Genomic DNA, 12,965 nt, shown 5'->3' with positions numbered 1-12,965 from the left:
TTGCCGGATATCTCTTATCAACTAGTGTGGGGGTTTCTTTTCCCCACACTTTCTCGGTCGGATTTCCCCCGACACGAGGGGTAGAGAAAACCCGCGTTCGAGAGAAAGAAAAGATAACTGCTGAGATCTCTTCCTCTTACCTGTTCTTGACTCCTACCACTCACCCTCTAAATATCACCACGCCACCATGGCTCTTAACGTTGCGCTCCGTTCTCATTTCCAACGCCATTCGACGGCATACGGCTTCTGGCTCACGTCCGTTTCCCCTTTCCCCTACATTCTGCCACTTCCCCGATCAAACGCCGGGAAGGGGCTGGCTTTTGAAGCAAACTCTCCAGAATCCAACTTTCCACCGTGCAAATCGTTGACTCCCAACATCTGTTCGAAATCCACTAACGCATAGCCGCATCATACAGTGTCCCCAGCGGCGCCGTAGCCCGAACCCTACTCCGGTCCGCAGCCGCCTCGCCAGTCGAGGCCTTCAGCTGGGTCCTGGTCGACGCCGAGCACGGATTGATCACAGATCGCGACTACTACGAAGTATGCTGAGCAAAATTTACATTGACTTATCCTTGGTAATAGCTAACAATATATGCAGCTCACAACAACCGTTGCCTCGGAAGGCGCCAGCCCAATCGTCCGTGTGCCATGGGGCGAAGAATGGATGATCAAGCGCGCCCTTGATTCCGGCGCTCATGGAATTTTGACTCCCATGTGCCATTCCCCGGTGCGTTGAGAATCCTTTCTTTCTCCCATCCGGACAGAAATGACTAGCGTAGCAATCGGAACACTATGCAATCGTGGTTGGATTAGAAACTAACAGGTTGATAGGAGGATGCCCGACGGATCGTGCAATACTGCAAGTACCCACCGGTTGGTAGCCGTGGCTATGGACCACTATACGCCCACCACGCCTTTCCCGGCGTACAGCCGGGAGCCCAGTATGACGAGAACGCCGATACGGGACTGCTGGCCATGGTCCAGATTGAGTCCCGGTCGGGTGTGGAGACTGTCGAGGAGATTGCAAAGGTGGAGGGATTGGACGTGCTTTTGATCGGTTCGTTGAGCTCCGCTTGCCCCATGTTCTGAATCAATCAATGGAAGGGAGGTACTGTATGATGAGGTGTACTGACATCGCATAGGCCCCTTCGATCTCGCCAAGCAGATGGGTATCGTCCGCGGCGGAGAGGAGCATGAGGCAGCCATCCAGCGTATCTTGAGAGCATGCAAGTCCGCGGGCAAGAAGGCGGCCATCTTCTGCACTGATGGTGCCCAGGCCCACTTCCGCGCCGAGCAAGGCTTTGACATGGTGTCAGTCATCACCGACCAAGCTGCAATGGGGAATGCTATAGTACAGTCGCTGTCTGAGGCACAAGGTCGTGGAGTAGAGAACAAGCCCAGAGAAGGATACTAGATTGCCGTTGACAATGATAGTCTGTTCAGGTACCCCCTACCAAAGTCATTTGCGCAACTGGCAATGTAATTATTGATATATGTATATATGTTTTTGAAACCTTGATGGCCACGTCGTAATGTGTCAATACTGCTTGCGATCCGCTGCACTCTCTAGGTTCTTCTTGACAGATCATGCGACTCGAAAAGGCCCGTTCCTCTATACACATGGAGCCGCTGCTGGTTGACTCCCGTTCTTCCTAAGGCGCGTCACTGTGGGCCAGGTTATATTACCCGGCATATCTGCCATGAGAGCTAGCCCCCTTATTGAGCGCATACAAATTGCCGCTGGGGCGTGTACCAGCTTTGGCCCGGCACGGCCTGTCTGGTTGCCACGGCTAGGGACGGAACAGGCCGGCTAGATAGGCAGTCCTCCTTTGGAGATACCAGACGGGCTAAAACCGCAGAGCCGAGATACGGATGAAGGAGCTAAGAGTGATAATACACCCCTTTGCGGAGTCTATTAAGCTTACCGTTAGGAGAACCAACATAGATGATATACAACATTGAGGGGGGCGAGAAATGGACCTTACAGGTTGAAACCGGCGGCTCAAACACTCCCAGGAATATAAGACATTCCTAGTAATAGTCTCACAAGAAAAGTGGCAAGTGCCTACCCGCCATTATAGAGGTCTGTAAGAAAGAAAATCGCCCTGGTTAGGATAATCTCAGCTGCGAGATATAAAGGGGTGTACTCCGTATCACGTATCACAATGCCGCAATAGCACTGTTACAGCGCACGATACGATCGTGACTTTGCATCCTGCAAGGTACAAGCAAGGGTACAGTACATAATCTGACGAAAGGTCTTCCTGTCACTTCAGGGAAAGGTGTCGGAACGTAGTTCAGTCCCAGTCGTCTGGTCATCGATCGTGCATGGCCGCCACGCAGGCATCCTAAGATACAGAAGTGGTTCGTTCGGATAATGTGAAGAAAGAAGAGCCTGGATGCCCGACCTAGGAGCCCACAAGTCCATCCTAACTCTGATTAATAGTACTGTGCATTGTGCCTCCGTCTTCTGATAGGTTCTTGTGTGCTCTCCCATGGCCAGTGTGGTGGCTCGTAGGCGATCTGAGCTACCCGATGATGCTCTTCGGATGGTGCGAGCCGGGCATCAGAGTTCCGACCATCTCGATGGATCCTCCCAGTAGCGTGCGCCATCCGATCACAGGAGGACCTACAAAACGCCTTTGATATCACCACGGCTCGACTGGCGCTGCTCTCTGTTCTCGAGTATAAAGAACTCCACGATCGGCGTGCTCCACAAAGGGACAGTGCACCTTATGATTCATTCCTGCATGGTCCTTTCCGAGTACAAGGTGTAGGACTATATAAAACTTGAGTACACCCGGAAAGTATGATCTTCAAGCCAACAACCATTCTCCAAGCGGATGTTGGCAGGCCATTTTTTTGCACACAAAACCAAGTGTCGTGACCTGGGTCTAGTTGCGATACAGAATTCTGACAACGTCAGCAACGCTTGAAGTTTGACTCTCGTTACTTTCCAGTAGGGAATATGCTTGATGCCCTGAACACTGCTCACTGACTTACATTGCACTTCTTTTTGCCCAGTAAAGGGTATCAAGTCGTTAGTGTTGTTTGCCCTGTTTTGTCGGTATTTCACACCTGAGGCAGAAAGGCTGAAGACATAGTATGTGCTATCCAACACCCTCATTATCTGGACAACATTGGATGACTTCAACAATTGCACGGCAACAGCGATAGCCTGACAAATTAGGAAGTCCCAACAAAGGTGTCCCAGCCTTTCTAGAAGTTGATCGGGTGGGGTCGGTCCCGCTCTATGATTTTGCATGCAGTATGACTACTAGTACCTGCATGAAAAAGGAACCAATCGATTGTTCTCTGTACGCAACCATTCCAACTCAACAGATATTGATCCAACCCATTTCGAATTTATTTTCCATCTGCTCAGGTACTGTCTGCGGATACATCACCCTGTCCAAGAAGCCACAACCCATAGTGTAGTGAGAGTCTGCTATGTATTGGTGTTGTCGGAAGATTATACATCTCCCGCACCATTACCGGTGCATGACCCGCGAACTGACAATCCCGATCTCGTGGATGTCACTTACGATGCTCCGGTCGATCGAACAGCTCATTTGCTTATCGTCGTCGATCGCTTCATGGTCCAAAAAGTAAGGTTGCCTTAAGCTGCGTGGATCTGAGGTCCAGGAGTCACACCAGAGCGATCGTTGGATATATCATAAAGCTGTATGGGAGGTCGCAGGGCATAAGACACATTCAGTCCCCCATGGTTTCGTGGAGGCGACTCAGCCAACCGCCAACATGGACCGATACACCTGCTTTGACACAGCCTCTCTACTATCCTACCCCTTCAGAGTCGCATTGGGCGACTATCCCCCTACAAAGTAGGTGCTTCATCCACCTGACGTTCATGCAATTCCACCATCTAAACTGTGTTATAACCACAGTCCTCACGCAGAGCTCATCTCTTCCTTCTCTCGGCCCCCAAGCGGCGCGAAAAGCCTGGAAAATGCCACCACCAGCAGCCCACGCGCTTCCATCAAAACCCTTTGCCGAAATTACATGATCCACGGACTAGCACTCCTGCAAGGAAAAGCCCCTACGACGGGTTGGAGCAGTTCCACCCCGTCCAAGAAGCCGGGTACTCATACGGCCTCATCGCCCCATTTGATGACTCCTGCGAAGCACCTCTGCACAGCCTAGAGCGTCTCGCGGAAATCATGTTCTTCCCCAAGCACATGCTCTCCATCCTCAACAGCCCGTATTACTTAGTGCGCTTTCGCGAGTTTCTTCTCGAAGAGTGCCCACACTCACTCCAGATGCTAACCTATTACTCGAATACGCGTAAGGCGCTAAAAGCAATCGAGACGCGAACGTTCTGGTTCGATGCTCCATCCATGTGCCTCCAATCACCATCGCGGCCTCAGAACAAGTCGGGGAAAGTTTCAATCTGGCACTCCAGCGTCGCGTCCAGGAAGCACCACAAGTGCTTACAGCTGAAGAACTGCCGGTATTTATCACGTCCAGATTTCAGAAAACGTCAGATAGGCTAGCTAAAGTGTTCTGCCTGACGGATCCGTCGCAGAAGACAATCCGATTGTCTTTGCGTCAGAAAGTAAGATCTCCTGTCTAGTGGCTCTTCAGTGCGGAGTCGGTGTTGACGAAACATCAAATAGAGTTCCATCGCACAACGCAATATGAAACGGACTATGTGCTTGGCCGCAACTGTCGGTTCTTCCAGGGTCCCAAGACGAACCCCAATAGATTGAGAAGAATTAAAGACGCACTGGAAGCTGGAAAACATCGTTCCGAGCTGTTCCTTAATTAGTATGGCCAGGTCGCCTCTTGTGCTCAGTGCAAAGATTACTAACGGCCACAACAGTCACCACGATGGCTCGCCATTCACGAACATTCTGCAATGCGCGCCCCTCTGCGATAGCCAGGGCACGGTCCGGTACTTCATTGGCGCCCAATCGATGTGTCCGGCTTGACCATGGGAGGGGCACAGATGGAGCCGTTATGTGCTTTGCTGGATAAACAACACAGAACGGAAGCTGGGTATCCTCCCGAAAAGGACGGGGTGACGAAAGAAGTTGTCTACTCGCACGAGTTTCGCGAGCTAAGCGAATTATTCAGTCCGCGGGAGCTTGAGGTAACGCACGAGGTGGGAGGCAATCTCTTTAGTCCAGTTCCATCAGTGAAGGATCAAAATTGGCAAGGTCGTAGTCGCGCATGTTCAACAGCCGACACAATCGAGACGGATGCACTTCGGGAGAGAGACATCAAGACCACGCTTTTCCGGGGGTCGCTGACGGATGTATATGAAACTGTGGATCTCTCTTTCTCCTTTATTCTCGCGGTTCATGCTTAATGCTAATCGTCCCCAGTATCTAGTTGTCCGAGCTTTCCATCCCTCCGAATCTGGTTTACTTCCCCTTCCCTACAAATTCCTGGTATTCTCCAACCGTCATTCTTGTCGCGCATCGGCAGCGACGCATCAGTGTGGGACGAACTACTTGACGCGCTCATGGCCGGACACAATGTTACTGCACAGATAAAATGGGTTACCAGATTTAACCTTCATGGGCGAGATCGATGGTCAACCGCTACAATAATTGCTTGCCGTTCCCGGACAATATCATTAGATGGATGTAGTGTAGTCGGATGGCAGATGGAACACCAACAACAGCTCAAAGGCGAAATTTAGTAACAAACATGACAAACCAAACAAAATAGCTATAGTAGCAGTAATAATATTTAAATCAAGAATGACGTGAGTGCAATGACGGCTTAACTAAACCACCTGCCATGAACTGAATATATTTTCCTCCGACCCGTACTCGTGATTCACACTAGACTTACGCGAAGGGCCACCCGTAAACTCCCGATGTTAAGAGTAATCCTGCTTGAATTTCTTCAGCCTTTGCCTTTAGTTCATCCACATCCCAATTAGCCCAGACGTAACGGCCGTTCAAGAATGATGCTTCTTTGCTCGTCAGCCACACCATGAAGTCTCCAGGGAGCTCCACTATGCCAGATACCGTTAGTTCTTCGACTTTGGATTCTTTCGCTAATAGAGAGGGTCCACTCACAGACATCTAGCGGCAGACTAGTGGGATCCGCCCCGGTTTTCTTGAACATTGTTGTTTCAAGCATCCCCGGGTGAAGTGCCGCGGCAAAGAGTGACGGGTTCTCCACCGCAAGGTATTCTATCACTTTGATCAGGGCGAGCTTTGACGTGGTATACGCAGACAGACCCTTCAGCATGGTCGGGGGAAGGACAATGCCGGCGCTCAATGCGATGATCGCGGCGTGGGACGGATTGGCTGCAGGAAGGAACGCCTTGGAGGTGATCATGGTGCCCTTGATGTTGGTCTATTCATGATCAGTCATCTTTTCATGTTTACCATGAAGGCTGCTTGGGATCAACTTCCCACGGGAAGTGGGCCATTGCGTACCTCAAAGCTCTGCCACCATTCTTCAGTGGTGGACTCTTGGATCGACATGGGTTTAGAGAGGTAACCCGCTGCCAGAACTAGAACATCCCACGCCCCCACCGCCGCAGCGATGTCCGAAATAGACTTTTCATCAGTGACGCTCGCTACATGAACGGAGCTACTACATGGAAGTAAGTCTTGAGTCTCCTGTAAGGTCGCTTTAGTGCGACCAACGAGGACAATGTTGCTTGCGCCGGCACGAGCAAACGACAAGGCTGTTGCGCGACCAATCCCACTGCCCTAAAAGGAGAAAGATGTCACTTAGCGAACATAAAAAGGAGAAAGACAGAACTTGGTGGTGGAACTCGCTTACGGCACCGGTAATGATTATGGTCTTCCCCGCTGCACTGAGTTCTGGGCGTGAAGGGGAGATGGCGGGATATGACTTGTTATGCCAGGTCGTGGTCAACGACGGCAACGGTGGCTGCATATTGTGTCTGTGGAGGTAGTGGACTTATGAGGTTCTTTCGAGGGTGGTTAAGGGACGGAAGTCAAGTAAGTCAGCTTGAAGAATGAAGAGGGGTAAACAGTGGTTGCACAACCACGGTACTCGTACTATTGGTAGTAGCATCTGATCATCGGCTATTTTAGAAGAATGTCATCCTGATGGATTTAAAGTTAATAACGTGAGATCTTCCCCTTTACTTTTCTCTCTGCCCTCGTATTACTATCATCGCTGTCGGCCTGAGATGCTCCAAAGTCACTGGTCCATACTACACCTCAAAAAATGGGAGCCACTTCCTCGGGGATCAGGTTAGCCATTTGGATGGGAGTCTTTACCAGTCTTACAACAATAGTGATTGGCCTACGGTTATGGTCGATTCATATGACTGGAAGGGGTCTACACAGCCATGATTACTTGGTGATTGTCGCATACGTACGTGATCAGCCACTATGTGCTCGCTGCGACCATACTGATAACGATCTCCAGCTGAGCGCAACTGCGATGGCAGTAGTGGGATGGTGGGCCATTGCTAATGGCCTGGGAGCCCATACGGAGGTGCTGTCCCCAACAGAGATTGGGGTCCAATGGCAAGTACGTGCTATAAACGGCATAACCCTGACGACACTGACCACCGTCTCTTTATAGCTCCTCATTACCGCATGTGTGACTTGGCTCGTTAGCACCGTTGCGTGTAAGCTGTCTATCCTCACTCTCTATCTTTCTCTCTTTCGCACCTCACGGCCTTTCCGCATCCTGGTCTTGATAGCGTGCAGCTTCGTGGGAGCCTACTTTGTGGCATTCCTGCCTGTCTTTCTCACCCAATGCTACCCTCTCTCGTATGGATGGAAGCCAGTGCCGGGTGGGTGGTGTAAGTCGCTCGTCCCGTCGGAGGTTGCGTCTATCACCCTCAACATCTTCATGGACTCGGCCATCGCGGTGCTGCCCATTTCGGTTCTCTGGAAGTTGCACATGGCCCTACGAAACAAAATCACGGTCGGGACAATGTTTCTCATGGGTTTGATGTAGGCCACCGTCGCCGCCCTGAGCACCTATCCCATGAAATGTCTGCTGACGGAGATACAGCGTCGTCGCTGTGATGATCTGGCGGCTCCTGATCACCCTCGATCCGGCCACCCAGATGGATTTTGTGCACGGATTGGGTCGTATAGCTTTAGCCAGCTTTCTCGAACTGTGGCTCAGCATCATTATTATCACGCTGCCCACGCTGGCTCCTCTCTTCCGACGGTACATCGAGCCTCTCCTTTCTCGACAACGGTCGACGGGGGAACGCCACCTCCGCGAGGCCCGTCATACTATCGGGAGTACTCCTCGGCAGCGGCGAGGGAAGGATGTCCTCGATTCAACGCAGGATTCAACCGTCGAGCTGAAGGGCTGTGGCTATACGGCCAAGGTAGGTGCTACTCACGGATCGAATGATGATGATGATGTGGGGTTGGTGCAGAATATGCAGCCAAACGCCATACAAATCCGACATGACATTTCGGTCGAACAGGGATCGGAACCGCGGAGAGAAACGGTGTGATGACGAGATTGATAATACTATGCAAGACGGAGAGTAAAGATAGTTGATGTCGTTGTTCAACGATCGGTAGTCCTGCCCTTTCCGGGTCCATGGTGGCCAACAAAATCAAAAACGAGCGATGGTTGGTTAATCGGAGGAAGAAGTGTGCATAAAGTCCCGTGGTGGCTGTCCGAGCTGTCACATTACTTGGAGTGGGGTAGATTTTGGGCCTAGACTCTGGAGCTTGATCCCCGTATTATACACCGTTATACATATATTTATGACGATTTGTTGAAATTTTTATACGTTTTAATTTTTAATTAGCCATATTATGGTTGGTTGTCAACTAGTATTATCATAATTTGATAATTGGTTTTGATCCATTATACTGGACACACTTATTGTTTTAGGGTAGTACATAAATAATAGTAGTTCAAGGATCCTCCTGCCATTCACCAACCAACTCCTGGCACTCTTCTCTTTGTCTCTCTGATTTACTTATAGTGACTCTTCACTTACCTCCCTCACTAACTCTCCCCTCCAGCCATACCTTGTTACTCATCACTCAATATACGGTCTCCCAACATTATCAAACCCCAAACACGATGATCGCCGGCGACCTCCCCCGGAATGCAGACTATCTCATTGTGGGTGGGGGCACCGCAGGGTTAGTGGTTGGATGCCGACTGTCAGAAGACCCCACCATACGCGTCCTCATTCTGGAATCCGGTCCAGATCGTACCGAGGATCCTCGGGTGAAGGACCACGCAGCCTGGACTACCTTGACGGGCTCCGAGCTTGATTGGCAGTTTAAGACCTGTCCCCAGGTAAGTGAGCAAGGCATGATAGCCGCCTGTGAGCTAAGATGTTCCTGAGGCGGGTTTCAACAATCGAACAGTGGACCACCCGGCGGGAAAAGCCCTGGGCGGATCCTCTGCTATTAACGGGTCGGCATTTCTTCCGCCTTCGCCAGCGGGCATCAATGCCTGGGCCAAGCTGGGAAATCCGGACTGGAACTGGGAGTCGTTGGTACCGTACCTCCAGAAGTCATATACCCTCCATCCGCCGAAGCTCGAGACTCAACCTCACCGAAGTGTGCGCCCTCCAACGGACGGACCAGTTCAAGTGATCTATCCGGCGCTCGTGGACAAAGCGGACACCGTACTCATCGAGGCGTGGAATGATGCTTTTAGGGACAGCGGATATGAATATGTTAGCGATTGGCTTGCGGAACAGAAAACGGTCGGTACCCGAGCTTATACGGCTGCAATTGATCCAGAGTCAGGTCTTCGGAGCAGTGCTGACACTCAATACGGCTCCATCCTGCGTAGCCGCAGCAATGTCACGATTGCGCCGGGCGCAACCGTCCACCGATTGCTATTTGATTCTAAAACAGTAACCCAGAAGGCCGTTTCGATCGGTGTCCAAGCTCGATGGCATGATCAGGTGGTCACGATCACGGCCACCAAAGAAGTTATCCTAGCCGCTGGTGTCTTCCAGACACCCAAAATACTGGAACTATCAGGAGTGGGCGATGAAAGCCGACTGCGTGATCTTGGGGTCCCCCTCATAATCAACCAGCCTGGCGTGGGCGAGAACTTACAGAACCACGTCATGAGTGTTCTACCGGTTCCCCTCAACGCGCGTCCCGAGATCGAAGGCATTTCACCAGGGATCAAGGCATTAGCCTTTGTCCGTCTAGGTACTGAAATGATGGAGCTCTTGGATAGCTCGGGATCTAGTGATAGCTCCCAGCGTGTTATCCAATCTATCCTGCAGGATCCGAACGAGGCCTCCGCTTGCCTTTTCGTCAGTATCCTTCCCGGAAATATGGCACTGCTGGGTATTATTCCTGGGTTTCCATTGTCCCGGGGCAGTACCCATATCCAATCCGCAGACCCAGATGCCATGCCACGCATTGATCCACGATTCTTGGCGAATCCGTTGGACATGGAGATGTTAGTCCGGCATGTGCAGCACTTACAAAACATCCCGTCTTCTGCAGCTCTTCGGCCTTTCCTTCAAGGTTCGCGGCCAACGGACATTACGACGCTCCGCAGCTTACTGCGCGAGTCCATGGCGCTACCAACCTACCACTCCTGTGGAACGGCCGCCATGCTTCCCCGCGAGGACGGCGGCGTAGTCGGGCAGGATCTAAAGGTCTATGGCACGGAGAATGTACGTGTAGTGGATGCGAGTATATTCCCCCTCATCTCCCACGCCAACCCTATGGCGACCGTATATGCCGTAGCAGAGCGAGCGGCCGACCTGATTCGATCTTCGTAAACGAGTACTATTTCGTTTCATACGAAAGGTTTCTATCATTGAAAACAGTCCTGTGGCTGCACCGGGATCATTCATTTCGGTTTTTATTTTAATGGTTCTTTTGTCAATGATACGAGTGTGTTTGTGCACTGTGGCCTCTGATAGGCCTACGTAGCTCGACATAGGTGCCCATCGTCCTGCTCAGACCACCGCTCACTGCCCACCGCGGTCCGCCCGTAGAGGACCTGGTCCACATCATACTTATCCTTGATCGCCAATAGCCTCTCGTAGTGTTCGCCATAGAACGCTGAAGGCCAATCTGGTTGTTTCCAGTCCGCCTCGTTGAGGTAAGCGCCACCATCGGGACTTATGGCCTTGAGGCGGGGGATCAGGACATTGGTCATGAGAGCTTGCCGGTCCTCGTTTACCCCGCGATCGGTGTAATTGAACGGTCTAGAATGGAATGCACGGTGGAACGTTTAGAAAGTCAAGTCAAATGTATGAACAAAGAAAAAATATGACAAACTTACGTTCCGAGCACGATTGACATGGCTGTGTCACGCCAGGTTGGATTGACGGCGTTGTCTGGCCAGGCAGTCCGTGACACATTCAGTGAGATGCCGGAGATGGTCACCCCTTCATGTAGGATATCTATTAATGCGGAGATCACCGCTGTTGAGTTGGTTTCCACCGTGGACCGAGGAATTAGATGGCTCCCGATCTGAAATTCCGTGATGTTCATTGAGGGATTCGTGGCTTGGTAGCTGTCATAGAAGGTCGAGAATTCGGTGATTTCGTATTCTAAGGTAGTATCGGGATGAGCTTCTTTTGGTTGGTTCATTAGGGAACTGGGGAACGTACGGTAAGTCATATTGTACTGCTTCAGGCGAGTCAAAGTGGGCGTAAGGTAAGAATGCAGCTGGGCTTGACTGCCACCCGGCAGGGTCACGGGGGTGACACTAAAGCCAGTGGCAGCAATGGTCCACACCACAACCCCTCCAACATCCACTAACGCGAGCGTATCCACCAAGAACCCTCGAATAATCTCCCAATATCCCTCCGGGGTGACACGACTGTCAGTAAATGACAGGGTGGCCGTGGCGGTTTTCATCTCTGGATACACCTTGACCACAACGCCGAGCACAATGGCATAGGTTCCTCCTCCGCCTCCACTCAGCGCCCAAAACAGATCTGCATGCTGAGATGGAGATGCAGTCAATAGCTCGCCGCCGGCTGTCATCACCTCCCACTCGAGTACTTGGTCCGCCGCTAGGCCGAATTGTGACACGAGCTGTCCATGGCCTCCGCCCTGTGTATAGCCTCCGGCAAGACCGACACTGGGACAGTTTCCGGATACGAGGAGCTGGCCTTGCGCCTGGGCGGCTGCTGTGGCTTCGAAGCCCTGGACTCCCGCTCCCATCCGCAAGGCGGGCCCTGTATACCTGTCGGAGAAATACTGAACATGCTCTATCTTCTTCAGATGATGGACCCATATCGCAACAGCCCCCGCTCCCGTGGATTTCCCCATATAATCATGGCCAGTGTTACGTATGACGAGCCGGATATTATGTTCGCGGATGAAGTTTAATGTCTTCTGCACGTCAGCCGTTGAGGTGACATTTACAGCGTATCGCACCAGCGGCCCGATTGCACAGGGAGAATTGAACGGTCCAAATGGCGAGCAACTGAAATTCGTGAACCAGGCAGCCATCGGCGACGAACTACTCTCATAGTGTCTCGCTGGGTCTCCCCAGTTGGAAATCAAATCGGTGCACGCCTTAGCGTCATACGCAGCATACGTGTTGTTGGTGTGACAGACACTTCCTATCGGAACAGTCGCGATCAGGTTTCCCCCAACAGTCGCATTGAATTCACTCCACTCCAGAGGTGACGGCCAACAAGCCTCATCAGGAAAGCAGCGGCAGGTTGCAGCTGATGCGACAACCCCGAGCAGGGGTAGCAGGAGGACCACAAGGTGGTGAAAGGGCGTTGTTGCTCTATCCATAACCCGATGCTCCAGTGCGGGGGGGTGTTCAACTCAACAGTGTAGTACACATATCTGCTTTAATACTCGGTGGCCTATATATATCAACAATACTACAACCTTGCATCCTGTAACCTTCGCACGTGGTCCGTGGTCACACGACCATGCCTGTGGAGGAAACTCGAAATAATCAATACGAGGGAAACGGAAGTTATTGCTCTCACGTCTGAATCGACGGATGTCTAAATGCATTCCATTTCCCATGGTCGGTTTAAACCTAAAGGTTCATCATCT

General features: G+C 51.5%; 6 protein-coding genes across 6 annotated transcripts; 4 read left to right on the top strand and 2 right to left on the bottom strand.

Moving 5' to 3' along the window:
• The first annotated feature begins 41 nt into the window (after positions 1-41).
• Positions 42-1,427, top strand: BDW43DRAFT_241118 (HpcH/HpaI aldolase family protein). The gene is made up of 5 exons (XM_032039677.1): positions 42-255; positions 417-540; positions 599-727; positions 832-1,057; positions 1,143-1,427. Exons 1-5 carry the CDS (start codon positions 188-190, stop codon positions 1,412-1,414), a joined length of 819 nt encoding a protein of 272 aa, XP_031903467.1. The 5' UTR covers positions 42-187; the 3' UTR covers positions 1,415-1,427.
• A 2,332-nt stretch (positions 1,428-3,759) lies between these two features.
• Positions 3,760-5,329, top strand: BDW43DRAFT_308306 (uncharacterized protein; the record flags this gene model as incomplete). The annotated part of the gene is made up of 6 exons (XM_032046470.1): positions 3,760-3,842; positions 3,917-4,479; positions 4,544-4,573; positions 4,635-4,785; positions 4,841-4,912; positions 5,005-5,329. 6 exons carry the CDS (start codon positions 3,760-3,762, stop codon positions 5,327-5,329), a joined length of 1,224 nt encoding a protein of 407 aa, XP_031903466.1.
• A 319-nt stretch (positions 5,330-5,648) lies between these two features.
• On the bottom strand, positions 5,649-6,885 carry BDW43DRAFT_298199 (SDR family NAD(P)-dependent oxidoreductase; the record flags this gene model as incomplete). The annotated part of the gene is made up of 5 exons (XM_032044526.1): positions 5,649-5,694; positions 5,821-5,986; positions 6,051-6,333; positions 6,417-6,695; positions 6,769-6,885. 5 exons carry the CDS (start codon positions 6,883-6,885, stop codon positions 5,649-5,651), a joined length of 891 nt encoding a protein of 296 aa, XP_031903465.1.
• A 197-nt stretch (positions 6,886-7,082) lies between these two features.
• Positions 7,083-8,532, top strand: BDW43DRAFT_241104 (uncharacterized protein). The gene is made up of 4 exons (XM_032039676.1): positions 7,083-7,332; positions 7,387-7,491; positions 7,546-7,922; positions 7,984-8,532. The coding sequence occupies exons 1-4, from the start codon at positions 7,183-7,185 to the stop codon at positions 8,441-8,443; spliced, it is 1,092 nt and encodes a 363-aa protein (XP_031903464.1). The 5' UTR covers positions 7,083-7,182; the 3' UTR covers positions 8,444-8,532.
• Positions 8,533-8,889: 357 nt separating this feature from the next.
• Positions 8,890-10,760, top strand: BDW43DRAFT_241046 (GMC family oxidoreductase). Its single transcript, XM_032039675.1, has 2 exons — positions 8,890-9,249; positions 9,299-10,760. The coding sequence occupies exons 1-2, from the start codon at positions 9,028-9,030 to the stop codon at positions 10,706-10,708; spliced, it is 1,632 nt and encodes a 543-aa protein (XP_031903463.1). The 5' UTR covers positions 8,890-9,027; the 3' UTR covers positions 10,709-10,760.
• Positions 10,761-10,854: 94 nt separating this feature from the next.
• On the bottom strand, positions 10,855-12,692 carry BDW43DRAFT_298196 (FAD binding domain protein; the record flags this gene model as incomplete). The annotated part of the gene is made up of 3 exons (XM_032044525.1): positions 10,855-11,140; positions 11,218-11,488; positions 11,549-12,692. 3 exons carry the CDS (start codon positions 12,690-12,692, stop codon positions 10,855-10,857), a joined length of 1,701 nt encoding a protein of 566 aa, XP_031903462.1.
• Between the last annotated feature and the right edge of the window lie 273 nt (positions 12,693-12,965).

The sequence above is a fragment of the Aspergillus alliaceus genome, assembly GCF_009176365.1.
Source record: "Aspergillus alliaceus strain CBS 536.65 unplaced genomic scaffold BDW43scaffold_8, whole genome shotgun sequence".
Lineage (NCBI taxonomy): Eukaryota > Fungi > Ascomycota > Eurotiomycetes > Eurotiales > Aspergillaceae > Aspergillus > Aspergillus alliaceus.
This window is presented reverse-complemented; position numbering and strand designations above follow the sequence as displayed.